The sequence below is a fragment of the Macaca thibetana genome, chromosome 10 (genome assembly GCF_024542745.1).
Source record: "Macaca thibetana thibetana isolate TM-01 chromosome 10, ASM2454274v1, whole genome shotgun sequence".
Classification (NCBI taxonomy): Eukaryota; Metazoa; Chordata; class Mammalia; order Primates; family Cercopithecidae; genus Macaca; species Macaca thibetana.
In genome coordinates this window covers 898258-925015 of record NC_065587.1, presented here as the reverse complement: position 1 = coordinate 925015, position 26758 = coordinate 898258, and the positions used below count along the sequence as shown (strand labels likewise).

The 26758-nt window shown below is 47.5% G+C and overlaps 1 protein-coding gene across 1 annotated transcript in view; it reads left to right on the top strand.

Annotated features, from left to right (window-relative positions):
* Nucleotides 1-18682, top strand: part of ZBED4 (zinc finger BED-type containing 4) — a 37163-nt gene extending 18481 nt beyond the window's left edge. Inside the window, exon 2 of the mRNA XM_050745825.1 lies at nt 11941-18682. Within this exon, the coding sequence (XP_050601782.1) occupies nt 12270-15785 (3516 nt within the window). The 5' untranslated portion in view covers nt 11941-12269 and the 3' untranslated portion in view covers nt 15786-18682. The remainder of the gene's footprint in view (nt 1-11940) is intronic.
* The last annotated feature ends 8076 nt before the right edge of the window (nt 18683-26758 follow it).

Sequence of the window (26758 nt, the reverse complement as noted above, 5' to 3'; positions counted from 1 at the left end):
GTCCACCACTGCCAGGCCCGTAGGTTGATTCCATGTCTTTGCTATTGTAAATAGTGCCGTGATGAATCTACATGTGTACGTGGGGTTTTTTTGTAGAATGATTTATTTCTTTGGGTACACACCTGGTAGTGGCATCACTGGGTCAGATGGTAGCTCTGTTCTTAGTTCTTCGAGAAAACTCCACACTGCTCTCCGCAGTGGCTGAACTCATGGGCATCCCTGCCAGCAGTGCTTGAGTTTCCCTTTTCTCTGTAGCCTCTCCAGCATCTGTTATTTTTTTCTCTTTTAAATGAAAGCCATTGTGACAGGTGTGAGATGGTATCTTGTTGTGGTTTTGATTTGCACTTCTCTGATGACTGTTGATGTCGAGCCTTTTTTCACGTCTGTTGGCCACTTTTATGTCTCCTTTTGAGAAGAATCTGTTCATGTCCTTTGCTCGCTTTTTAATGGGGTTATTTTATTTCTTTTTAAGCTTCTTATAGATTGTGAATTTCAGACCTTTGTCAGATGCATAGTTTGCAGATATCTTCTCTTATTCAGTGGGTTTTCTGTTTATTCTGTCCATAGTCTCCTTTGCCGTGATAGGTTCAGCTATGCAGAGGCTCTTTAGTTAGCTCCCGCTTGTCAATTTTGGTTTCTGTTACAATCCACTCAATTATTTGGAAGCAAATACCTGAAATCATAATTCACGTAGCTACATTTCAGTAAGTATTTTTAAAAGATAGATTTTTTTTTTTTTTTGAGACGGAGTCTCACTCTGTCATCCAGGCTGGAGTGCAGTGGTGCAAGCTTGGTTGACTGCAACCTCCACCTCTAGGGTCCAAGCAATTCTCCCGCCTCAGCCTCTCAAGCAGCTGGGATTACAGGTGTGTGCCACGATGCCTGGCGCATATATATATATTTTTTTAGTAGAGATAGGGTTTCACCATGTTGGCCAGGAGGCTGGTCTCAAGCTCCTGGGCTCAAATAATCCATCTGCCTCAGCCTCCCAAAGTGCTAGGACTACAGGCGTGAGTCACCGTGCCTGGCTTAGAATTCTTTTATATTCATCAGCACTTTGGGAGGCCAAGGCAGGCGGATCATGAGGTCAGGAGATTGGGACCATCCTGGCTAACATGGTGAAACCCCATGTTTACTAAAAATACCAAAAATTAGCTGGGTGTGGTGGCGGGCGCCTGTAGTCCCAGCTACTTGGGAAGCTGAGGCAGGAGAATGGCATGAACCTGGGAGGTGGCGCTTGCAGTGAGGCAAGATTGCACCACTGCACTCCAGCCTGGGCGACAGAGCGAGACTCCATCTCAAAAAAAAAAAAGTATATAGTTGGCTGGGCGTGGTGGCTCACGCCTGTAATCCCAGCACTTTGGGAGGCCGCAGCAGGCGGATCATGAGTTCAGGAGATCAAGACCATCCTGGCTAACACGGTGAAACCCCGTTTCTACTAAAAATACAAAAATTAGCCAGGCATGGTGGCGTGCACCTGTAGTCTCAGCTACTCGGGAGGCTGAGGCAGCAGAATTGCTTGAACGTGGGAGGTGGAGGTTGCAGTAGAGCGAGGCGCGGTGATAGGAGGTGTGCTGCCTCGGGTCTTCCCACCTCCTCACCCCCACCCTGCAGCCCCAAGAAAGGCTCAGAGAGAGTCAAGACCAACCTAGAACGAGATGTCTGTTTTGAAGAGAGAACGGCTGGGTTCTTTTCCACCCGCAGAGGTGCACGGCCCACCTGTAGGTTGGAGCAGGGAGCGTGGAGGACAAGGTCATCCTGGAATGAGAAAATAAGGGCTGGTGAACGGGGCAGCGCTGCCGCCAGGGAGGAGAGGTGCCTGAAATTAGAAAGGACATCCCGGGGGAGCTGGCCCGTGCCGAGAGCAAGAATGAGCTTGAGTCCTGTGACCCTCTGAACTCTCTTACTGTTTAGCTCTAGTACTGTTTTGTGGAGGCCTTACAACCTTTAGGGCATCGATGGCCCTGTCGTCTGCCCATCAAGGCAGTTGTGATTTTCTCTGACAGCCGCCTCCTGCCTGGGCAGGCTCCCATCCAGTGCTGGGTAGAATATGCTGAGGGGAAGCACTCACTCTTTCCCTGATGAGGATGATGGGAGCCCCACTGTTTCCTGGATGCCTCTTATAAGGCTGAAGACATTTCCTTCTATTCCTGGTTTGCTCAGAGTTTTTGCTGTGAATAGAGGTGGAAGTGTTGGCAAATGTTTTTCTATGTCGAATGACATGACCATATGGTTTTCCTCCTTTCGCTAATGTATTGTTTTAATTTTTTTTTTTTCCTCTGAGATGGAGTCTTGCTCTGTCTCCCAGGCTGGAGTACAGTGGTGCAATCTCGGCTCACTGTAACCTCTGCCTCCCAGGTTCAAGCGGTTCTCCTGCCTCAGCCTCCCAAGTAGCTGGGACTACAGGTGCCCACCACAATTTTTGTATTTTTAGTAGAGACGGGATTTCACCATTTTGGCCAGGATGGTCTCGATCTCCTGACCTCGTGATCCAGCTGCCTCGGCCTCCCAAAGTACTGGGATTACAGGCATGAACCACCACGCCCAGCCTTTTTTATTTATTTATTTTTTTTTGAGACAGAGTCTTACTCTGTCGCCAGGCTGGAGGGCAATGGCTGGATCTCAGCTCACTGCACCCTCCACCTCCCAGGTTCAAGCGATTCTTCTGCCTCAGCCTCCTGAGTTGCTGGGAAAACAGGCGTGCGCCACCATGCCCAGTTCATTTTTGTATTTTTAGTAGAGATGGGGTTTCACCATGTTGGCCAGGCTGGTCTTGAACGCCGGACCTCAGGACATCTGCCCGCCTCGGCCTCCCAAAGTGCTGGGATTACAGGTGTGAGCCACCGCGCCCGGCCTGTTTTAATTTTTTGATTATTAAACCCACCTTTTATTCCTGTGATAAATCATGACATATTATCTTTGATAAACAGTGCTTAATTTAATTTGTTACATTTTTGTTAAGGATTTTTTTTCTATGTTCATGGGGATATCAAGCTGTTTCTTTTATTGTAATGTCTGCTGGTTTTGGTATCAGTAATGCTGCTTATATAAAGAATTGGGAGATGTTTCTTCCTTTATTTTCTGGAAGAATTTGTATGTTTTCTTTCTGTAATGTTTGGTAGAATTCACCACTGAAGCCATCTGGGCCTGGAAGTTTCTCTGTGGGAAGGTTTTTCTTTTCTTTTTTTTTTTTTTGAGACGGAGTCTCGTTCTGTCGCCCAGGCTGGAGTGCAGTGGCCGGATCTCAGCTCACTGCAAGCTCCGCCTCCCGGGTTTACGCCATTCTCCTGCCTCAGCCTCCCGAGTAGCTGGGACAACAGGCGCCCGCCGCCTCGCCCGGCTAGTTTTTTGTATTTTTTAGTAGAGACGGGGTTTCACCGGGTTAGCCAGGATGGTCTCGATCTCCTGACCTCGTGATCCGCCCGTCTTGGCCTCCCAAAGTGCTGGGATTACAGGCTTGAGCCACTGTGCCCGGCCGAAGGTTTTTCAACTATAAATTCAATTTGTAAATAAAAGGCTAATCAGCTTATTCTTGAGTTTCTGTGGTTTTTGTCTTTCAAGTAATTTGTCCATTTCATCTGAGTCGCAGAATTTCTTTTCTTTTTTTGTTTTGGGACAGAGTCTTGCTCTCTCACCCAGGCTGGAGTGCAGTGGCACCATCTTGGCTCACTGCAGCCTCTGCCTCCCAGGTTCCAGGGATTCTCCTGCCTCAGCCTTTCAGGTAGGTGGGATTACAGGTGCACCCCAGCTAATTTTTGTATTTTTAGTATAGACAGGGTTTCACCATGTTGGCCAGGCTGGTCTCGAACTCCTGACCTCAGGTGATCTGCCCACCTCGGCCTCCCAAAGAGCTGGGATTACAGGCATGAGCCACCACGCCTGGCTTGTCCATTTCATCTGAGTTGCAGAATTTATTTTTATAAAATTTTTTATATGTTTCCTTACTATCCTTTTATACCTGTAGGATCTGTAATGATACCCCCTCTCTTATTCCTAGTAGTGGTAAATTCTATCTTCTCCATTTTTTCCCTAATCAATATTTGTAGAAGCTTACCCATTTTATTGCTCTTTCCCAAGAACCAGAGTTTGGTTTCATTGATTTTTTTTCTTTTTTAAAAATTTCATTGATTTCACATCTTTATTATTTTTTTCTTGCTGCTTACTGTGGGATTAAATTTGCTTTACTTTTGTGATTTTTTTTCTTTGATACTGTGCATAATGTGTTATTTATTTGAAAATATTTTGGGTTTTTTCAGATGTTATTCTATTGCTGAGTTTTTATTCAGTTCCCTTGTCAGAAACCGTTCTCTGATTTTGGTTCTTTTAAATGTATTGAGGTTTGCTTTATTGTCTAGAGAAGAGTCTGTCTTGGTGGAGGTTTTGTGTACACTTGTAAATAATGTGTATTCTGTTGTTGTTGGTCTGCTCAATAAACGTCCGTTAGGTTAACTTGGATAATAGTGTTGATTTGAATCTTCCATGTCTTTACTGATTTTTATGTACTTGTTCAGTTACTTACTGAATAGTTCTGTGGAAATCTCCATCTGTGATGGTGACTTATCTTGTCTCCCTTTAGTTCCGTCAGCTTTGCTTCATGTGTTTTGAAGGTCTCTTTGCAGGTAGATGCCCCTTTGGGAGAATGCGCTCTGAATGAATTGACCCCCTTGTAATTTTGTGATGTTGTTTATTGTATTTAGTATGTTATTCTTGAATCTTTGCCCGGTGTTAATATCGCCACTCCAGCTTTCTCTCGGTTTGTATTAACGTGGTGTACCTTTTCCCATCCATTTGTTTTAAACTCTTCTCCTGTTTGCCCCGAGAACACTCACTGGGAGTGCTTGCAGCTGCAGCGTTTACCCCGAGATAAGTTTGCCACGAAATCTCTCGTTTTCCTGATGACTTCTGCGTTGCTCAAGTATGTCGACTTTGGAAACAAAAGACCTCATTCTATTTACGGCATTCTGTTTTTAGTCGTGGTATTTCCATTTACAAAATATAGGGATTCTCAGTTGCTGAAAGCGTCAAATCCCGGAAGACACAGCGTTCCCACGCATGGTGTTAACATCATTCTCAGTTGCTGGCCAAAGATTCCTTTGATGAATCCAGTTTTTCCAAAATAGATGATTCTGATGATTCAGATGACTCTGATGTTAGTTCTGTTTAGAAATAATTCCAAGAACAGTTTTTATGTTTTATTTTCACATTGAAAATCAGTCAGATTTACTTCAGCCTCAAAGAGTGTGTTTATGTAAAAGTAAATGAGCGCTGGCAGTGAGCTGCAATTTTTTTTCCTAAACGAGAGGAGGATTAAGCTATGTGTCTTTATGTTTAAAGCGTGTTTCTTGTAGGCAGCATATAGGAAGTCTTGCTTTTTTATTCAGTCTGACAATCCCTGTCTCTCTAAAAACACAGCTTTATTATTTATTTATTTATTTATTTTGAGACGGAGTCTTGCTCTGTCGCCCAGGCTGGAGTGCAGTGGCTCGATCTCAGCTCACTGCAACCTCCACCTCCCAGGCTCAAATGATTCTCCTGCCTCAGCCTCCCAGGTAGCTAGTATTACAGATATGTACCACCACGCCTGGCTAATTTTTGTATTTTTAGTAGAGACGGGGTTTCACCATGTTGGCCAGGCTGGTCTTGAACTCCTGACCTCATATGATCCCCACCCCGCCTTGGCCTCCCAAAGTGCTGGGATTACAGGTGTGAGCCACCGCTCCTGGCCTAAAAAACAGCTTTATTTGGATATAATTGATATACAATAAACCACACATATTTACAGTGCATAATCTGATAAATATATATCCATATCCATATATTATGCATAAACAGCTGCTGTGAACGTTATGCTTGCTCATCCATAAACCCATCCTGCATGCAGCATGGACACACTGACTGTGTCTTGTGCCCCTCGGGGCCCCTCCTCCCCCAATCACAGATTTGCCCGTTCGCTTTCCGCACTCTGCATGATTGTTTCCAGATTCATCCGTGTTGCATGTATCCATTCATTCTTTTGTTGTTGCTGCGTAATGATCCATTGTAGGGATATATCACAATTTGTCTTCTAGTTTTTAGATATTACATATAAAGCTGCTGTGAATTTTATATGTAAGTCTTCATGAAGAGGCTGGGCGTGTTGGCTCACGCCTGTAATCCCAGCACTTTGGGAGGCCGAGATGGGCAGATCACCTGAGGTCAGGAATTCAAGACCATCCTGACCAACATGGTGAAACACTGTCTCTACTAAAAATACAAAAATTAGCGGGTGTGGTGACAGGCATCTGTAATTCCAGCTACTCGGGAGGCTGATGCAGGAGAATCATTTGAACCCGGGAGGCGGAGGTTGCAGTGAGCCAACGCACCACTGCACTCCAGCCTGGGTGACAGAGTGAGCCTCTGTCTCAAAAGAAAAAAAAATTTCTTCATACAGAGATAGGTTTTCATTTCTCTAGGAGTAATAATAACTAGGGGTGGAACAGCTGGATTATGTGGTCAGTATAATCACTGAAGAAGAGATTGGAGGAACGAATAGAGAATCCAGAAATAGATCCATACATATGCAAGCAACCAATTCTTAACAGAGTTACATGGGCACTTAATGGCGAAAGGATTGTTCTTTCAACAAATTGTGTTGGAACAGTTAGACATCCGTGTGCAAAAAAATGAATCCCTCAAAGATCTAAATATAAAACTGTAAAACTTCTAAAAGACAACACAGAAGAAAATCTTTGAATTAGGCAAAGATTTCTTTGGGTACAAGCCCAACAGCACAATCCATAAAAAAATGAGTGAAGTGGACTTCATCAAAAGTAAAAACTTGTCCTCTTCAAAATACATTAGTAAGAGAATTAGAAGACGAGGTGGGTGGATCACCTGAGGTCAGGAGTTTGAGACCAGCCTGGCAAACATGCTGAAACCCTATCTCTACTAAAAATACAAAAATGGGCCGGGTGCAGTGGCTCACACCTGTAATCCCAGCACTTTGGGAGGCCGAGATGGGCGGATCACGAGGTCAGGAGATCGAGACCATCTTGGCTAATGCGGTGAAACCCCGTCTCTACTAAAAATACAAAAAATCAGCCGGGCGAGGTGGCGGGTGTCTGTAGTCCCAGCCACTCGGGAGGCTGAGGCAGGAGAATGGCGTGAACCCGGGAGGCGGAGCTTGCAGTGAGCCGAGATTGCGCCACCGCACTCCAGCCTGGGCGACAGAGCGAGACTCCGTCTCAAAACAAAACAAAAAAAAAACAAAAATGAGCCCGGAGTGGGCTGGGCATGGTGGCTCACACCTGTAATCCCAGCACTTTGGGAGGCGGGCAGATCACAAGGTCAAGAGATCGAGACCATCGTGGCCAACATTGTAAAACCCCATCTCTACTCATAATACAAAAAAATTAGCTGAGCATGGTGGTGGGTGCCTGTACTCCCAGCTACTTGGAAGGCTGAGGCAGGAGAATCACTTGAACTCGGGAGGTGGAGGTTGCAGTGAGCGGAGATTGTGCCACTGCACTCCAGCCTGGCCACAGAGGGAGACTCCATCTCAAAAAAAAAAAAAAAAACGGGAGTGCAGTGGAGCGATCTCGGCTCACTGCAGCCTCCACCTTCTGAGTTCAAGTGATTCTCCTGCCTCAGCCTCCCAAGTACCTGGGATTACAGGCACCCACCATCACGCCCAGCTAATTTTTGTATTTTTAGTAGAGACCAGTTTCGCCATATTGGCCAGGCTGGTCTCAAACTCCTGAACTCAGTTGATCCATCTGCCTCAGCCTCCCAAAGTGCTGGGATTACAGGCGTGAGCCAGCAAACCCAGCCTAATTTTTGTTTTTTTTTTTTTTTTTTTTTTTTTTTTTTTTTTGCAGAGACAGTGTTTTGCCATATTGCCCAGGCACATACCACTATATCCACTCTTACAATAGCTGTTTTAATGTCTTATGTCTGGGCCTGTTTCTATTGGTTGGTTTTTCTCCTGGTCAGTGTCTGGGCCTGTTTCTATTGGTTGGTTTTTCTCTGGCTCTGTCTGGGCCTGTTTCTATTGGTTGGTTTTTCTGCGGCGTAGTGTCTGGGCCTGTTTCTATTGGTTGGTTTTTCTTCTGGTCAGAGGTTGTGTTTCCCGCTTCATTGCATGTCTAGTTGGTTTTGTCAGCCATCTTGGATTTTACTTTACTGGATGCAGGATTTTGTTATATCCCTTTAAATGCTGTTGAGACTTGTTTTAGGTTGCAGTAAAGTTGGTCATAGACCATTTCCTCCTCTTGAGGCTGGCGTTTAAGCCGTGTTCGGGTGGCTCCTAAAAAAGAGGGGCCGTTGTTGTGAACCCCTGTTCAGTCCGGACCCGTCTGAGCCTGCTGTCGTCCACTCCCGGTGGTGGAAACGCCGGCTGTTCCCAGCCTCCAGGGAGCCCTGGTGGTTCTTTTTCCCGTTGGTTCTCTGAGGTGGTTTCCTCGAATGCCGATGCAGATCAGTATTGAGCCAAAGACACGAGCATCCTCCGCAGGTCTGCGGGGCTCCCTCCTCCCGGCGCTCGGGACGTGCTCCAGACCGCGGGCTCTGCCGAGCTCCACTCCCCGCCCCGCAGCCTGGAAGCCAGGAGGCCCCGCCGCGAGCGAGGGCCGGCGGCTCCCTCTTCAGCTTTCGCACTTCTGTGATCGCCGTCCTGTGCGTTCTCTTCTCCAGTGTCTGAAAACGTCGCTTCGTGCACGGCGCCTGGCTTATGAGTTGTCTGAGGTAAACCTGGTTTCCTTGTTTTATTCATCATGGCTAGAAGTGGACGTGACTGTGAGTCCAGCTTTGTTCTTTCTTTCCAAAATAATTTTATTTATTCCCGACTCTTCGTATTTCCGTGTCAATTTTAGACTTCTGTTTATCAGCTACTGCAAAAAGCATTTGGGAATTTTGACTGGGAGCATACTGAATTTATAGGTCAATTTGGGAAAATACTGATATCAACATTGAGTTTTCTAATCCATGAACTTGGTATATTTTCCCATCTATTTAAGCCTTTAATTTCTCTCGGCAGTGTTTTGCAGCTTTCAGTATACAGGTCTTGTACATATTTTTAAAAATTCACCTCTTATTTCATGCTTTCATGCTTTTGGACATTATATGTGGAATTTTAAAATGTTTCATTTTCTGGCCAGGCACAGTGGCTCACGCCTGTAAACCCAACACTTTGGGAGGCTGAAGTGGGTGGATCACTTGAGGTCAGGAGTTCAAGACTAGCCTGGCCAACATGGGGAAACCCCGTCTCTACTAAAAATACAAAAGGAATTAGCCGGGTGTCATGGCACACACATACGTGGGAGGCTGAGGCAGGAGAATCACTCGAACCCAGGAAGCGGAGGTCGCAGTGAGCTGAGATTGTGCTGCTGCACACTGCAGCCTGGGCGACAGAGTGATCCATCTCAAACAAATTTTTTTTTTGTCATTTTCTAATTAATCTATAGAAATACAGTTGCTGTTGGCTGGGCGCAGTGGCTCACGCCTGTAATCCCAGCACTTTGGGAGGCCGAGGTGGGCAGATCATGAGGTCAGGAGATCGAGACCATCCTGGCTAACATGGTGAAACCCTGTCTCTACTAAAAATACAAAAAATTAGCCGGGCGAGGTGGCGGGCTCCTGTAGTCCCAGCTACTTGGGAGGCTGAGGCAGGAGAATGGCGTGAACCTGGGAGGTGGAGCTTGCAGTGAGCTGAGATCGCGCCACTGCACTCCAGCCTGGGGGACACAGCGAGACTCTGTCTCAAAAAAAAAGACAGTTGCTGTTTTTTTTGAGACAGGATCTCACTGTTGGCCAGGCTGGAGTGCAGTGGCACAATCATAGCTCACCATAGCGTCAAATTTTGGGGTTGAAATCATCATGCCTCCTCAGTTTTCGAAGTAGCTGAGATACAGGCACACACCACTGTACCTGGCTAATTTTGTTTTGTTTGTAAAGACAGAGTTTCACTATTACTCAGGCTAGTCTTCAAACTCCTGCCCTCAAGTGATCCTCCGACCTCAGCCTCCTGAGTTCTGGAGTAGCTTGGGACTACAGGCTCACCATACTCGGCTTTTTTTTTTTTTTTTTTTTTTTTGTAGAGAAGAGGGTCTTGTGTTTTTGCCCAGGCGGATCTCAAACTCGTGATTTCAAGCGATCTTCCCACCTCAGCCTCCCAAGTACTAGGGTTACAGGCATGAGCCACCATGCCTGGCCTGTGTTAATCTTTTATTTTTCTTTTCTATCTGGCTATACTTTGTAGAACTTATTATTGGGAATGCTTTTCAGAAAGAACCTGCATTTATTTCTGGTGGAAGCTAGCAGTTTTTATTAACCTTGGAACACTTTTTAGGGCGACCATACATCTTGCTTTGCCACAGATAGGTTTGGCTTAAGCCTGTTTCCCCAGCAGTATTATTATTATTTTTTTTTTTTGAGACGGAGTCTCGCTCAGTCGCCCAGGCTGGAGTGCAGTGGTGTGATCTCCGTTCACTGCAAGCTCCGCCTCCCGGGTTCACGCCATTCTCCTGCCTCAGCCTCCTGAGCAGCTGGGACTACAGGTGCCCGCCGCCACACCCGGCTAACTTTTTGCATTTTTAGTAGAGACGGGGTTTCACTGTGTTAGCCAGGATGGTCTCAATCTCCTGACCTCATGATCCACCCACCTCGGCCTCCCAAAGTGCTGGGATTACAGGCATGAGCCACCGCGCCCGGCCCCCAGCAGTATTATTAATAGCTCCCTTTCACTCTCAGAAATGCCCTGGTTTAGAAAATACATGATGTGGTGACTTCAGTTCTTGGTTCCTGCATGGTGGAGGAATGTCAGGTTCAGCTCCTCCCTGTGGGGGTGACCCATGCTGGCCAGGCTGGGGATGGCGCACCTCTCCTGCCCATTTGCCACTCCCTTGAAGAATTCTCCCACTTTCTGGCATGCCCAGTAATACCTTATAAAGTAAGTTTGTGGTGGGCGCATTGGCTCACGCCTGTAACTCCAGCACTTTGGGAGGCTGAGTCGGGAGGAGGGCTCATGCCCAGGAAGTCCAACCTGGGTGACAGTGAGACTCCGTCTCTTCAAAAAAAGTTTGTTGGAGGTTTTCTAGAGTCTGGCTTTATTACAGGATATTTATGCTGCCATATTACTGAAAACACGTTTTTGTTGCTACTTGGTTTTAGTTCCTTATTAAACTGGGTTCTACCCCAGGTGACTCCATTGTCCTCTGAGCTTCAGCTCAGTTACACCCTTACAGCTCCTGCCCCTGTTCTCTCCTGTCTTTGTAACACCATGTTCCTTCACTTCCAGCATTTACCATAGCTGGAATCTTGTGGTTCTTGGCTGTCGGGTCCCGTGACTGTCTCCTCTCAGCCGCGTTTTCCAGCACGACGCAGCGTCACTTGGGGACGGGGCATTGAATGGGTGACAGAAGGACAGGCTGGAAGCGGTTTATACCCAGAGGACATCTTTCCATTCTTAGATGCAGGAACCACCATAGTCCATTTTATATTCAGCTTTTCGTCCGGGTTGATGATTTCATACGTTAGCTGGAGTTTTTCTAATTCGTATTTCATGTATCAGGTCTTCTAGCAAGGTAGGATGAATTGCTTTCAAGGAATTCAGCTTTGCTGATTGTAACAGCTGTGAGTACCTCTCGTGAACTGTTTGAAGGATGAGGGTATAAATTCTAGATGAAGCAACCTCTTTATACCATTCTAGGTTTTAGTTCATGTTCCCCAATCCTTTATTAATAGGCCACTTGCATATTTTTCATGTCTCTGTTTTTTGCTTATTTTACAATTTGGGAGTATTTTCACTGCGTAAATGGATTGCAGGAAGTCAAGGAACAAGTTTTTCTATTCCAGTTTTCCATTGTACAGTTTTTTTCTACACATATTTAGGCTGATGTAGCCATGATGATAGAGATTAAAATGTGTGATTTAGTTCCGTGCTTAATTTGATTTCATCTCTTACAGGTAACGCACAAGGGTCACGTGTATGCTCTCAAGATGACCAGGCAGATCCTGTCCTCAGGACCAGAAGCCCGTCTCTGCTGCACACATCGTCGTCTACACCATGAGGATTTAGTAGCAGGACTCCTGGAAAGCAGTGATCTATGCTCAAAGACCATGAGTCACAGATTCTTTTTTTCAGTACTATTTATGATTAGCCATATTTATAGGAACATCCTGAAAGATGGAATTATGATGAAAAAGTGAAGATAATCTACATTCGGGGGCACAAATGAGCATTTGGATCAGTTTTTTACGAACCTAAGACACAGCCAGAGTAGTTATGGTCAGTCATGGAGAATAACTTGAAAACTTGTCCCAAAGAGGACGGTGATTTCGTTTCTGATAAAATAAAGTTTAAAATAGAAGAGGAAGATGATGATGGAATTCCTCCTGATAGTTTGGAAAGAATGGACTTTAAAAGTGAGCAGCAGGACATGAAGCAGACGGACAGCGGTGGGGAGCGAGTGGGCCTCGGCGGGACGGGCTGCAGCTGCAAGCCCCCAGGGAAGTACTTGTCTGCAGAGAGTGAGGACGACTATGGCGCGCTGTTCTCCCAGTACAGCAGCACCCTCTACGACGTGGCCATGGAGGCCGTGACCCAGAGCCTCCTTTCCAGCCGGAACATGAGCTCCAGGAAGAAGTCTCCAGCCTGGAAGCATTTTTTTATCTCTCCCCGAGACAGCACTAAAGCAATATGCATGTACTGCGTGAAAGAGTTCAGCAGAGGCAAAAACGAGAAAGACTTGAGTACCAGTTGTCTCATGAGGCACGTGAGGCGCGCACACCCGACCGTGCTCATTCAGGAAAACGGCAGCGTGTCTGCCGTGTCCTCGTTCCCCTCTCCCTCCCTCCTGCTTCCACCGCAGCCTGCGGACACGGGCGACCTCAGCACCATCCTCTCACCCATCAAACTTGTCCAGAAAGTGACATCTAAGATCCCGTCCCCCGATCGAATAACAGAGGAGTCTGTGTCTGTAGTTTCTTCTGAAGAAATCTCCTCTGACATGTCCGTTTCAGAGAAGTGCGGCAGAGAAGAAGCCCTGGTAGGGGCGTCTCCCCACCTCCCTGCTCTCCATTACGATGAAACTGCAGAGAACTTAGCGGAGAAGAGCCTTCCACTTCCAAAGAGCGCCTCCGGGTCTAGGAGAAGGTCCGCTGTCTGGAAGCACTTCTACCTGTCACCACTGGACAACTCCAAAGCCGTCTGCATTCACTGCATGAACGAGTTCAGCCGGGGGAAGAACGGGAAGGACCTGGGCACAAGCTGCCTCATCAGGCACATGTGGAGAGCACACCGCGCCATCGTGCTGCAGGAGAACGGGGGCACGGGCATCCCGCCTCTGTACTCCACGCCTCCCACCCTGCTGCCTTCCTTGCTGCCGCCAGAGGGGGAGCTCAGCTCTGTGTCCTCGTCTCCGGTAAAGCTGGTCAGAGAGTCCCCTTCGGCCTCCTCCTCCCCTGACAGGCTGACTGAGGACCTGCAGTCTCACTTGAACCCTGGAGATGGGCTGATGGAAGACGCGGCGGCCCTCTCGTCTTCCGACGACGTGGGGGAGGCCTCGGCGTCCTCTCCCGAGAAGCAGCAGGCTGACGGGCTGAGTCCTAGATTGTTTGAATCTGGCGCCGTCTTCCAGCAGAATAAAAAGGTCATGAAGAGACTGAAGTCGGAGGTCTGGCATCACTTCTCCCTGGCGCCCACGGACAGCCTCAAGGCCGAGTGTCGGTACTGCGGCTGCGCCATCAGCCGGGGGAAGAAGGGTGACGTGGGCACCAGTTGCCTGATGAGACATCTCTACCGACGCCACCCAGAAGTTGTCGGGAGCCAGAAGGGCTTTCTGGGTGCCAGTCTGGCAAACTCTCCGTATGCCACTTTGGCCTCTGCAGAAAGTTCCTCTTCCAAACTGACTGACTTGCCAACAGTGGTCACAAAAAACAATCAAGTTATGTTTCCTGTTAATAGTAAAAAGACCTCAAAACTGTGGAATCATTTTTCTATTTGCTCCGCAGACTCCACAAAAGTCGTGTGCTTGCACTGTGGCCGGACCATCAGCCGGGGGAAGAAGCCGACTAACTTGGGCACCAGCTGTCTTCTGAGACATTTACAGCGGTTCCATAGCAACGTGCTGAAAACCGAGGTCTCAGAGACGGCACGGCCTTCCTCTCCGGACATCCGGGTGCCGCGGGGCACAGAATTATCAGGCGCTTCCTCCTTCGATGACACCAATGAGAAGTTTTATGATTCTCACCCAGTTGCCAAAAAAATCACAAGTCTCATAGCTGAAATGATTGCACTTGACCTCCAGCCATATTCTTTTGTAGACAATGTTGGCTTTAACAGGCTGCTCGAATACTTGAAACCTCAGTACTCCCTCCCTGCCCCTTCCTACTTCTCCAGGACAGCTATCCCAGGTATGTATGATAATGTGAAGCAGATAATTATGTCCCACCTGAAGGAAGCTGAGAGTGGTGTGATCCACTTCACGTCTGGAATATGGATGAGTAACCAGACCCGTGAGTACCTGACCCTCACGGCCCACTGGGTTTCCTTCGAGTCATCGGCCCGGCCGCGCTGCGACGACCACCACTGCTCGGCGCTCTTGGACGTGTCGCAGGTGGACTGTGACTACAGTGGCAACAGCATTCAGAAGCAGCTGGAGTGCTGGTGGGAAGCGTGGGTGACCTCCACTGGCCTTCAGGTGGGCATCACCGTCACCGACAACCCCAGCATCGGGAAGACGCTGAGCGAGGGGGAGCACTCGAGCGTGCAGTGCTTCAGCCACACGGTGAACCTGATCGTCAGCGAGGCCATTAAGAGCCAGCGGATGGTGCAGAACCTGCTGAGCCTCGCCCGGAAGATCTGCGAGCGGGTGCACCGGTCGCCCAAGGCGAAGGAGAAACTGGCCGAGCTGCAGAGGGAGTATGCGCTGCCCCAGCACCACCTCATCCAGGACGTCCCGTCCAAGTGGAGCACGTCCTTCCACATGCTCGAGCGGCTCATCGAGCAGAAAAGGGCCATTAACGAGATGTCCGTCGAGTGTAACTTCCGAGAGCTGATCAGCTGTGACCAGTGGGAGGTCATGCAGTCTGTGTGCTGTGCGCTGAAGCCCTTTGAGGCCGCGAGCCGGGAGATGAGCACGCAGATGTCCACCCTCAGCCAGGTCATCCCCATGGTGCACATCCTCAACAGGAAGGTGGAGATGCTTTTCGAGGAGACGATGGGCATTGACACCATGCTGCGCTCTCTGAAAGAGGCCATGGTGAGCCGCCTGTCTGCCACCCTCCACGACCCGCGGTACGTCTTCGCCACGCTGCTGGACCCTCGCTACAAGGCCTCCCTGTTTACGGAGGAGGAGACGGAGCAGTACAAGCAGGATTTAATCAGGGAACTCGAACTCATGAATTCTACCTCAGAGGACGCGGCTGCCTCCCACAGGTGTGATGCTGGCTCCCCGTCGAAAGACTCTGCCGCAGAGGAGAGCCTGTGGTCGCTTGTGGCCAAGGTGAAGAAGAAAGACCCAAGAGAAAAGCTGCCTGAAGACATGGTGCTCGCGTATCTGGAGGAGGAAGTGCTTGAACACAGCTGTGACCCGCTCACCTACTGGAACCTGAAGAAGGCGTCCTGGCCTGGGCTGTCCGCGCTGGCCGTCAGATTTTTGGGCTGCCCCCCAAGCATCGTCCCTTCAGAAAAGCTGTTCAACACGCCCACTGAGAACGGCAGCCTTGGCCAATCCAGGCTCATGATGGAACATTTTGAAAAACTTATCTTTTTGAAAGTGAATCTTCCCTTAATATACTTTCAGTATTGAAACTCACAACGGCACCACCAGGCCAGAGGCGTGGCTGCCCCAGCGTTAGCAGCCTGTACCGGGTCTGTGACCCGCTCCGCCCAGGGCCGTGCACGACATCAGACCAGGCACTCTCAGGGCCGCCCTCCAGCTCACCAGTGTCTCCACGTGCCTTACCCCTTTTCCTTCAGGCCAGGTTTTGCGGGGTGTTCTATTAAGACATCCACTAGAAATAGCTTGTCCTGTCAACTATGAAATATGGTGACTAGATTTTAATTCATAACTGTAAAGTTTTTTAAAATTTTGGGCTAGTAATTTGTTTTACTAGAATGACAAAGAAGATGTAAACAATTTTATTCTGTAGGCTTTTTACTCAATTATGTACAAACCACGAATCAGGTACTGTATTTTAGTTAAGTATTGCTTTAATTGCAACAGAATAGCTTTTGTGGCTATCAAATGAAATCTGTAAATAGGAGGTGGAGGGCAAGCCATCCTGACTGAGCAGTTTTTAACCGCAGGTTCTAAAGTGTCCCGCGGAGTACAGATAATATTCTGGAAGGTAACTGTTTACTACGACAGAGACGTGGCATTTGGAAACGAAACTTAGATGTTTCATGGAGCTTATTTTGAGAACTTTCCCATTTCAGGTTTCTGCATTCAGGCTTTACATGGTCAGTTAACTCAGAGATACCCCAACTGTTTATCATCAGCTCCTCTGAAATGTGATCCGTTTGTAACTGTGCTCATCACTTCGCCAGTGCGTTCGATGACACGCTGACGGCAGGTGGTCCCTGCTGAAACCCCCACGCCTCTGCTTTAGCATCTCCACACTCTGAAGCTGTCTTTCGAAATGTGTGCACTGAGTCCCTTGTTTGATCACATTTGTGTAAAGTTTTTTTAGAAGCGATGGCTTATTAACAGGGAAGAAGCTTGTTATATTACAGTTGTAAGAATAGCCTTAGGTGTTTAGAATTTTTTTTTTTTTACGATAGGGAAGATGCAGCCATCACTGGGATATTTTAGAATCCCAAGGACATCAGAATGAAGTATCAGTTGTCAGATTCTTTTAACAATTATGTCTTCAGAGAAAAAAAGATTCATTTTCTCATTTTAAACCAATTAAATATTCTGGGTGAGACAGATCACTCATTTGCCTACGACCTTTTAGAAAAGTTGTTTTGTTGAAATACTGTACCTACGCTTAATCTAAATTTGCATTGACTATGTTTTAGTGTATTTATAAATGGTGAACTCAGTTTCTGAAATTAAACTTTTTATTTGCAATTTTCTAGTGCTGGCAGACACTGGCTTTTTATTTTTAGGATAAGAAAATAGGCATATTCTTTGTGGTCCATCATCTAGAGCCCATACTTGGGCAGCATTTGAAATTTCACCTTAACCCCAGACAGGGCTCCGGGGAAGTGGAGATGTAATTCTTACAACAGCAGTTCTGATCACGGTCATGGTGATGACTTTCCAGGTCTCCTGTTCAAGTGGTGCCAGAATGCAGTAGCCAGTGGGCACTCCGAGGGGTTGCCTTGGCCGCAGCCTCTGTGCATGCCCTTCCTGGTGCCCTCTCACCTGGTAGCTGTGCACTCGTTCCTATGAGAACAGCCTGCTTCCAGAATGCCCAGGAGTGCTGGTCAGGGACAGTGCCCATGAGGCTGCAGAGGAGGTGGGGTCCATGGCCCACCCATCTCTCCGTAGCCAGCAGCTCTGGACAGTGTCATCCTGGTGTAGAAAGGGTTGTGCACAGACAGGATAGGAGGGAGCCACAGTTCTTGCTCAGTTGTGCCCACGGCCAGCTTGCAGTCCTGTGTTTCTTAAGATTGTATTTGGAATGGTAATATCCTTAGAATTTTGGGATATTGAGCTTCATGGATTTTCTCTCCAAAACAAGCCAGCACAACTAACTGTAGCAGAATCGTACCCACTCGTTCACTGGACTGGGACGAAGTGTTCTCCCTTCTCCAGGGGTTGGGCTAGTTCCTGGGATGCAACAGAGATTTCCATGGACACAGTCTCTGGTCTCATAGAGCATATAGTCTAATCCAGGATTGGCAAGCTGCAGCCACGGACCCAGTCCGGCACTCTGCCCGATTTTCTAAGTGAAACTTTCTTGGAATACAGTCACAGCTGTTTTTTAACATGTTGTCTTGGCTACTTTCAGGCTGCGACAGGATAATTGAGTAGTTGTGATAGAGGCCACAGGCCCACTGAAAGGGCCAAACAGGGCTGAAAACACTCACTGTTTGGCCCTTTCCAGAACAGCAAGTTTGCTGGTCCTTGAGCTAGCCTGCCTTTATGTTTTGTTTTGTTTTAAGCTTTCATCTTCATGCTGCTGTGTTTTTAGTTGAAGTGTTCTGAGTAACAGTGAGTGTATAAAAGGGGATTGCAGGAAAAAATGAGGGCTTGCTTTACTCAACAGAAAATATGGCCCTTCTTGAGTGACACTGGGAGAGTCGTTTTATCTTGTACATTCCCTTTATTTGGTTGGTGGACGTTTGTTGAAACTAGGCACTCAATGGTCAAACCGTCTGTGCCCTCCAGTTGCTGACAGTCCTGCAAGAAGATGGACAAGAGGCCCAGTGCTGACAGTCACACGACTCTCACTGTACTTGAATGAGGGGACTGTGGGTGCAACTAGAAAATATGTTAATTCTTAGCCATTCCCACTTTGCCTCTCCATTCAAAACCCCAGCTGCGAGCTGTTTGTTTCCCTGCCTGGAAATGATGTTTTAGGCAGGTTCTTAATTTCTCAGGTCTGTCTCAGATAATAAAAAGCTCTTCATATGAGCCTCAGAACTGTCTCTTCAGTGAATGAAATTACCAGTCATTATATGAAGGGACTTCAAAAGATTTGTGGAAATATTGAAGTAAAACATAAAAAATAAAAACTTTATTTCTTGGTTGGGCACAGTGGCTTATGTTTGTAATCCCAGTACTTTGGGAGGCTGAAGTGGGAGGACTGCTTGAGACCAGGAGTTCAAGAAATTAGCCAGGTATAGTAGTGCATGCCTGTAGTCCCAGCTACTTGGGAGGCAGAGGCAGGAGGATCACTTGAGCCCAGGAGTTCGAGGTTGCAATGAGCTGTGATCACACCACTGCACTCCAGCCTGGGCAACAGAGCAAGATCCTGTCTCTTAAAACCACCAACAATGACAACAACAACAACAAAGCAACATTTTTATTTCTCAATGTAAGCTCCATCAAGGTCAAGATACTTTTGTAAGCTGTGACACCAGCCATTTAGTCCATCCCTGAAGAACTGAGGGCACTAGGAATTTAAACATGTCAATGCAGCCTGTTTAACATTATTAACTGAAGAAAAAATGAGTGCCTTTAAAGATTTTTTAAAACGAGGAAACAGAGTCAGAAGGAGCGAAAGGTGGATGCCTCATGATTTCCCAACAAAACTCTTGAAGAATTGCCCTTATTTGATGAGAATAAGCCAGGAGCATTGTCATCGTGGAGAAAGACTCTGGTGACGCTTTCCTGGGTGTTTTTTTGCTAAAGCTTTGGCTAACTTTCTCAAAACACTCTCATAATAAGATGTTACTGTGGCCAAGCGTGGTGGCTCATGCCCGTAATCCCAGCACTTTGGGAGGCCGAGGTGGGCGGATCATGAGGTCAGGAGATCAAGACATCCTGGCTAACACGGTGAAACCCCATCTCCACTAAAAATACAAAAAATTAGCCAGGCGTGGTGGCGAGCACCTGTAGTCCCAGCTACTCGGGAGGCTGAGGCAGGAGAATGACGTGAACCTGGGAGGCAGAGCTTGCAGTGAGCTGAGATTGCGCCACTGCACTCCAGCCTGGGTAACAGAGCGAGACTCCATCTCAAAAAAAAAAGAAAAAAAAAGATGTTACTGTTCTTTGGCCCTCCAGAAAGTCAACAAGCAAAATGCATTGAGCATCCTAAGAAACTGTTGCCATGACCTTACTTTGACTTGTCCACATTTGCCTTGACTGGGCCATTTCTACCTCTTGGTAGCCATTGCTTTGATTGTGGTTTGTCTTCAGGATGGTACTGGTAAAGCCCTGTTCCATCTCCTGTTATAATTCAAGGAAATGCTTCAGGGTCTTGATGCTGCTCGTCTAAAATTTCCATTGAAAGTTCTGCTCTTGTCTGCAGCTGATCTGGGCACAACGGTTTTGGTGCCCATGTAATGGAAAGCTTGCTCGACTTCAATTTTGAACCAGTTGAGATGTCTATGGTCTTGGCTATTGTTTGTTCTGTTCATTATCAGTCCTATTTAATCAGAGCATGAACAAGATGGATTTTTTCCTTGCAAATTGATGTGGATGGTCGCCACTGTGGTCGTCATCTTCAGCGTTATCTTGTCACTTCTTAAAATGAGGTATCTATGTATATACCCTGCTGATTTCTTTAGGGCACTGTCCTCATACACTTTTTGTAAAGCATCAGTGATTTTCACCATTCTTCCACCCAAGGTTCACTATAGATTTGATGCTTCAGTTTTTGCAGAATTCATGTTGTTCTGATAGGAGCCCTTTTCAAACTGATGTCTTATTCTTACTGCCTCAAACCAGATCTATTCAGGCATGTTATAACAAGTTGGTATGAGTTTATTTTGGTGCAAAATAATTTTGAAATCCATGCATAGTTTTGTCATAGTATGCATTTTCCATGAACTTTTTGAAGACCATTCCTGCAATAATAAAACATTGAACTTCATTTAAAGCTAAAATTCCCTTCCCTTCCACTTCTGACTATGAGGCAGCAACTGGTATCAGACCAAACCTTTCCCAAGAACCATCAAGGCCATATAAAATATGTTTTTAAAAAGAGCTTTTTGAAGACATCAGAGAGCAATTAAGACAGCCAGGATTTGAGGAAACAAAATTCTAGCGAGATGAGACTTGCATAAAGGTGAGTCCTGCATTCACAACATTTTTTCCTGTTGAGCCATTTGCTGGTGTCCTGCTCTAAGGCCTGACAGAAGGTGGCAACCAGAGCTGGTGCGGTGTCACTGGGCTGGGAGACCAGCAGCAACACACAAGCTGTCGTGTTGGCCGGGATGCCAGGAGCCTCAGAGAAGTGGTCCAATTCCCTGTGTCCATCTTCCCCTGCAGCAGGTGCCTATTCCTGGTTGTTGCTTGTGCTCAAGGCAAGAGGCTTGGAAACCCAAATACAGCAGCAAAAGCCTGGAAAGCTGAGACATCTTTGGGCAAGGGAGACAAAACTTGGGACTTCAGTGCCTGCCATTGAGAAAACTCAGGTTTCCAGGTGAGACTCCTGAAGGGCAAACTGGAGAGGGACCAGCCCTCACCAAGTCTGGACATGGCTTGAGCCATCTCAGCCTTGATTGCATCCAGGCGATCTGCTTCACCTTCTGCCAGAGGAAAACTAAATTTTCTTTCAGTGAAAAGATCAGAGCTCCTATAACTTTACAGATAAACAGTTTGACTCTCATAAAAAATTGAGACGCACTGAAAAAATAGACCAAGTGACTGAAAAGTAAGAGAATCATAAGAAAATAGTCTCACACGTGATCCAAATACTGGGTTTTCAGACATGGGCTTTATGATTTATCCATTCAGTAATATGGATGAGAAGGTGGAGAATGGCACCAGAGAGAATCTATAAACATGCTAATGCTGAAAAACACAACAATGAATGAAGAGTTCCGTAGATGTAGTTAATACCAAATTAGACATATAGATGAAGGGATTACTGAATTGGAAGACAAGCTGGTAGAAAACATGCAGATTACAGAGAGATGAAAAGTGCCTGAGAGAGACAGTGCAAGGGAAAGGACTAGCACACAGCTGATGGGAGTCCCACAAGAGGAGAGAGAAAGGGTGGAGCGCCATTTGGATGAGATCACAGCTGAGGACTTTCCAGAACTGTTGGGATATCAGCCATAGATGTCAATATCTTTGAACCCCAATGTGGATACATTGAAAGTAATAACCTGCACCTAGGCACATCATGGCAAAGTACTGAAACCTGGGGAGAAAGAGAATCTTAAGCAGAGGGAGGGAGAAGAGACACTTTTACCTTCAGAGGAGCAATAAAGCTGGCAGCTGACTCTCTAAAACAAATAGCTGGAATGGTGGAGTGGCTTTTTTTTTTTTTTTGAGACGGAGTCTCGCTCTGCCGCCCAGGCCAGAGTGCAGTGGCCAGATCTCGGCTCACTGCAAGCTCCGCCTCCCGAGTTCACGCCATTCTCCTGCCTCAGCCTCCCGAGTAGCTGGGACTACAGGCGCCCGCCACCTCGCCCGGCTAGTTTTTTGTATTTTTTTTTTTTAGTAGAGACGGGGTTTCACCGTATTAGCCAGGATGGTCTCGATCTCCTGACCTCATGATCCACCTGCCTCGGCCTCCCAAAGTGCTGAGATTACAGGGTTGAGCCACCGCGCCCGGCTGGAGTGGCTTTTTTTAAATGCTGAGAGGAAATAATTACCAATCTAGATTTATATATTCTGTGAGAAGATTCCTCAAAAGTGAGGGTGATCTTAATTTTTTGGACAAAACAGAAAATTGCAGAAATTTGTCACCAGCCAACCAGCCCTAAAACATATCCTGGAGGGAATTCTCCAGGTGGACACTTGATGTGGGAAGGAATGAGGAATGCTCCTGAAAGGAGCGGAAATGGGAAAGTTAAATAATAGACTCTGCCTAAAACTCTCTTAGAGTTTAAAATACAGGTAGACTTAAGATACATGGACAGTAAGTGCAAAAGGTGGGAGGGAAATAAGGGCTTGCACCATCCTGCAAGGGGTGAAAGTATGGATTTAAAGTAGATTCTGGGCCAGGCACAGTGGCTCGTGCCTGTAATCCCAGCACCTTGGGAGGCCAAGGCAGGTGGATCACCTGAGGCCAGGAATTTGAGACCACCCTGGTCAACATGATGAAACCCCGTCTTTAGTTAAAAAAAAAAAAAAAAAAAAAAAAAAAAATTAACTGGGCCTGGTGATGCCTGTAATCCCAGCTACTCGGGAGGTTGAGGCATGAGAATTGCTTGAACCCTGGAGGCAGAGGTTGCAGTGAGCTGAGATGGCACCACTGCATTCCAGCCTGGGTGACAGAGCAAGACTTCATCTCAAAAAAATAAAGTAGATTCTGACATCAGACATGATCTTTAGGGTAACCACTAAAAGCAATAAACATGTTGAGGAAATTGGATTAATAACTACTTTCACTAATCCCAAAGAAGATAAGAAAGGAAAAATAACCAGATGGGACACATAGGCAACCGAGAGGCAAATGGTAGCCTTAAACCAAATGTGTCAGCAAGCATGTTAAAGGTAAGTGGATTGCGAACTCTGATTAAGTGTGTGAGATGGGATACAGTGACAAAACCCAGCTGTGTTCATTCACAGGATTCACACATCAAGTCCAAGGATGCGGAGTGAATGGAGAGGCCACAAGCCAGGGCACCATCCACATGTGTGCTACAGCTGTTCACATCAGACAGCACAGCCTCAGGCAGAAGGATTCATTAGAGATGGAGGGACAGCTCAGTGACCAAATGGTGAGGTTAACAGGATGACACAACAATGCTATACATAAAAGCACCAAAGAACACAGCTCCAAAATGCTGCTGGAACAGAAAGAACTAAGAGGAGAAATAGACAGTCACAGTGAGAAATCTGAACACTTGCCTCGGCAGCAAATAAAGCGAGTGTTGTTCCAGAATGTGTCCTGACTGACCACTCCCTCTGGCCCCAGTGACCATCCTGCCAGACGGCCGTCTCCTCCCTGGTGGAGCAGTCTTGAGCAAGGGTAGCAGTGGGCAGAGTGTGGAGGCCAGAGGCCTCTCATGTCCACCCGCCCCAAAGGCACTGCCCTGGGGGACAGCTGAGAGAGGGAGACACCCTTGAGGCAGGGAGGAGAGAGTTGGAGGGAGTCACGTGTGGGAGTGAAACGCAGGAGGAGGAGGAGGGGCAGGAGCATTGCTGCTGGGGGCAGACACAGACAAGACAGGCTGATGGAGGGAGAGGGGAGACTGAGCCCCAGGTGACACCGTGCTGTATACATTGTTTTACAGCCCATCTTTCTATGTTAGTAAAACCACTTCATTATTGTATAGGGCTCTGTGGCTGTATTCAGTATTTTATCACCATAAAAATTCTCATTGGAGCTTTTAAGAGGCAGAGGCATTTGCAGGGGTGAGTCTTCCCATCCTCCTGCTCTGACATCCATTCGCTTCATTCTGGTCCTCGTTTCTCGTTAGGGTCCTTTGTAGGGATTTTGTAATTTTGGTTGAATTTGTGACTGGGAGTTTTATTCTGCTTCATTTTAAAAGTGGGCCAGGTGTGGTGGCTCACGCCTGTAATCCCAGCACTTTGGGAGGCCAAGGTGGGCGGATCATCTGAAGTCAGGAGTTTGAGACTAGCCTGGCCCACGGCGAAACCCCAGTTCTACTAAAAATACAAAAATTAGCCGGGCGTGGTAGTGGGCACCTGTAGTCCCAGCTACTCAGGAGGCTGAGGCGGGAGAATCGCTTGAACCTGGGAGGCAGAGGTTGCAGTGAGCTGAGATCACACCACTACACTCCAGCCTGGACAACAGAGCAAGACTCCATCTCAAAAATAAACAAACAAACAAATAAATAAATAAATAAAGTGGTGTGAGGAGAGTTTGTATCCTTGAGGGAAAACCATTTATGGTTACTTAGGGCTTTACAATTAACATTTAGTTTATTGAGGCTACTAATTAAAATACCAGGTTTTCTTTAAGCATTTAAAGAAATGTCCTCTATTTATAAATGTAGTGGATTTTAATTGAATAGGACCAATCACTCTAAAGGAGTCTTGATTAATATTTGATCAGCTGCAGTTAAATGGGCCATCATTTAACTGCCATCAGTCCACTTGGCAGTCTTGGTTGAGTTCTGGGAAGGGCAAACACTGGGTCTCCTGGGGTCTCCTGTGAGCAGCTCCTCTGCTCGGCATTGTGCCCCAGGGAAGGGCCCGTGTCCCTGCTGGGTCTCCACCCGCCGTCTCTTCCCAGTGAGCTGGTCCTGATGTCCATGTCAGCCTTTCAGTGACTTGCTGCACCTTCCTGCACAGTCTGTTAACAGACCAGAGGAAACCCACTGGTGTGGCTCAACAATTCTTAAATATGCACTTGTCTCTTGCATGAGAGTTCTGGGGCGCTGATGACAGGGCCCTGGGCCTCAGTTGTCACCCAGGCGTCATCCTCATGCTCAGGAACGTCTGTGGCTAAAGCTCTCCCCGTGAGAGGCTCTTTTTCTTCAGGAAATAAAGATTTTTCCAGAAACATCCCAGCAGACCTCGTTTGGCTAGAGCGGGTCCTGGGGGACCTCTCCAGTATCCTCCTAAGGAGGTTGGCGAGGGAGGAGGGGCCACATGGCCACCTACCCCCAGCCTCTGCCAGGTCTATGGTCCCAAGGCCACATGAGCCCTCGTGCAGGCCTGTCCTGGTCCCCTGCTCCTCTCTGGCATGGTCCAGCCCATTGTGTCTCCACCACAGTGCCCTCGGTCTCACAGCATCAGTGAAGTCTTAATATCTTTCCTCTTTTCCTGTCAACATTTACCTGGTACTTTGTCCTCTTAATTTTTATTATTTATTTATTTTGAGACGAAGTCTCGCTTTGTTGACCAGGCTGGAGTACAATGGCATGATCTCAGCTCACTGCAACATCCGCCTCCCGGGTTCAAGCAATTCTCCTGCCTCAGCCTCCCCAGTAGCTGGGATTACAGGTACCTGCCACCACGCCTGTCTAATTTTTGTATTTTTAGTAGAGGCGGGGTTTCGCCATGTTTGCCAGACTGGTCTTGAACTGTTGACCTCAGGTGATCCTCCCTCCTTGGCCTCCCAAAGTGCTGGGATTACAGGCGTGAGCCACCGTGTCCCACCTGTTCTCTTAAATTTCTAAAATCAGGATCCATGAGAAACCCTGACAGTATTTTGATGGAAACGGCACTGAATTTATAGCTCAGTTTGGGGCAGTTTTATGAGCATATGGATGCTTCAGTAATGCACTGTCCAGTTTTAATACCAAGCTCCACAAAGTGGCACTCGCGGGAGCAAGTCATTAGGACCTGTCCCCAGGAGGAGGCAGCTCAAAAGCATCGGAAACCGACCAGACAGCAAGGAGTTAAGAACGGTGCAGCGCCAGGAGGGTGAGCGCTGCCGCCAGGACCCCTGATCGCCATCTTTTCATTTTAAAAGAGCCATTGTGTTCAGGCTATTTTAATGGAAATGCCCATCTGCAGCTAGTTTTAATAAAATATATATTCAAACTAGCTTTTAAAAATAATTTTATATTTATCTCTATCTTGTAGGAACGTTGAAAGCACAATACAAATCACCTTTTTCCCTGGAGCCATTGGAAAGTAGCCAACCTGATGCCCACGGCCCGAGTCCTCCGCACCTGGGCACCTGCGTCATGCCAGCGGACGCCGGGGCAGAGTTAGGAGGGCGAGAGGAGTTTGGAGAGGAAGGAGGAGGGGTGGGGGAGCCTCAGACGCCCAAGGGGCAGAAACACCCAGGCCCTGGACCCAGGGGGCGCCGCTGCGGGATGTGGGCACTTCTACCTCCCCCAGCAGAGGGCCAGGCCGGCACATCCCGACCGTCCCAGGCCCTGGTCCACAGAGCCTATGGCATGGGCTGCCCTGGCCACAGGCTTCTAGCACAGCCTCAGTTCCGAAGCTTGTGTCTCATTAGTGGACATGTGTCCTTGGTTTCCAGCGCCCCCCTGGTTTCCGTGAGCTTGGCGCTCGTGCTGAGAAGAGGGGAGTCACCTCACAGTTAGACTGGGGCATGCGTGTTGGCAGAACGTCACCAAAGGGACTGCATTCTCCTCTGTGTTATGCCAGGGTTGCCGTCTGCTGTAACCACCGTGTTCCCTTGGTGAAGGCCGCGTCTGCCAGGCTTCTCACTGGGAAGTTATTTTCCACTAAAAACTGTGTGTGGAGGCTCTGAGGCAGTGTACACATCATCCCTCCAGAGACTTCGTATTTACTGATTCCTATCGGTGTGGACTCAGGGCTTC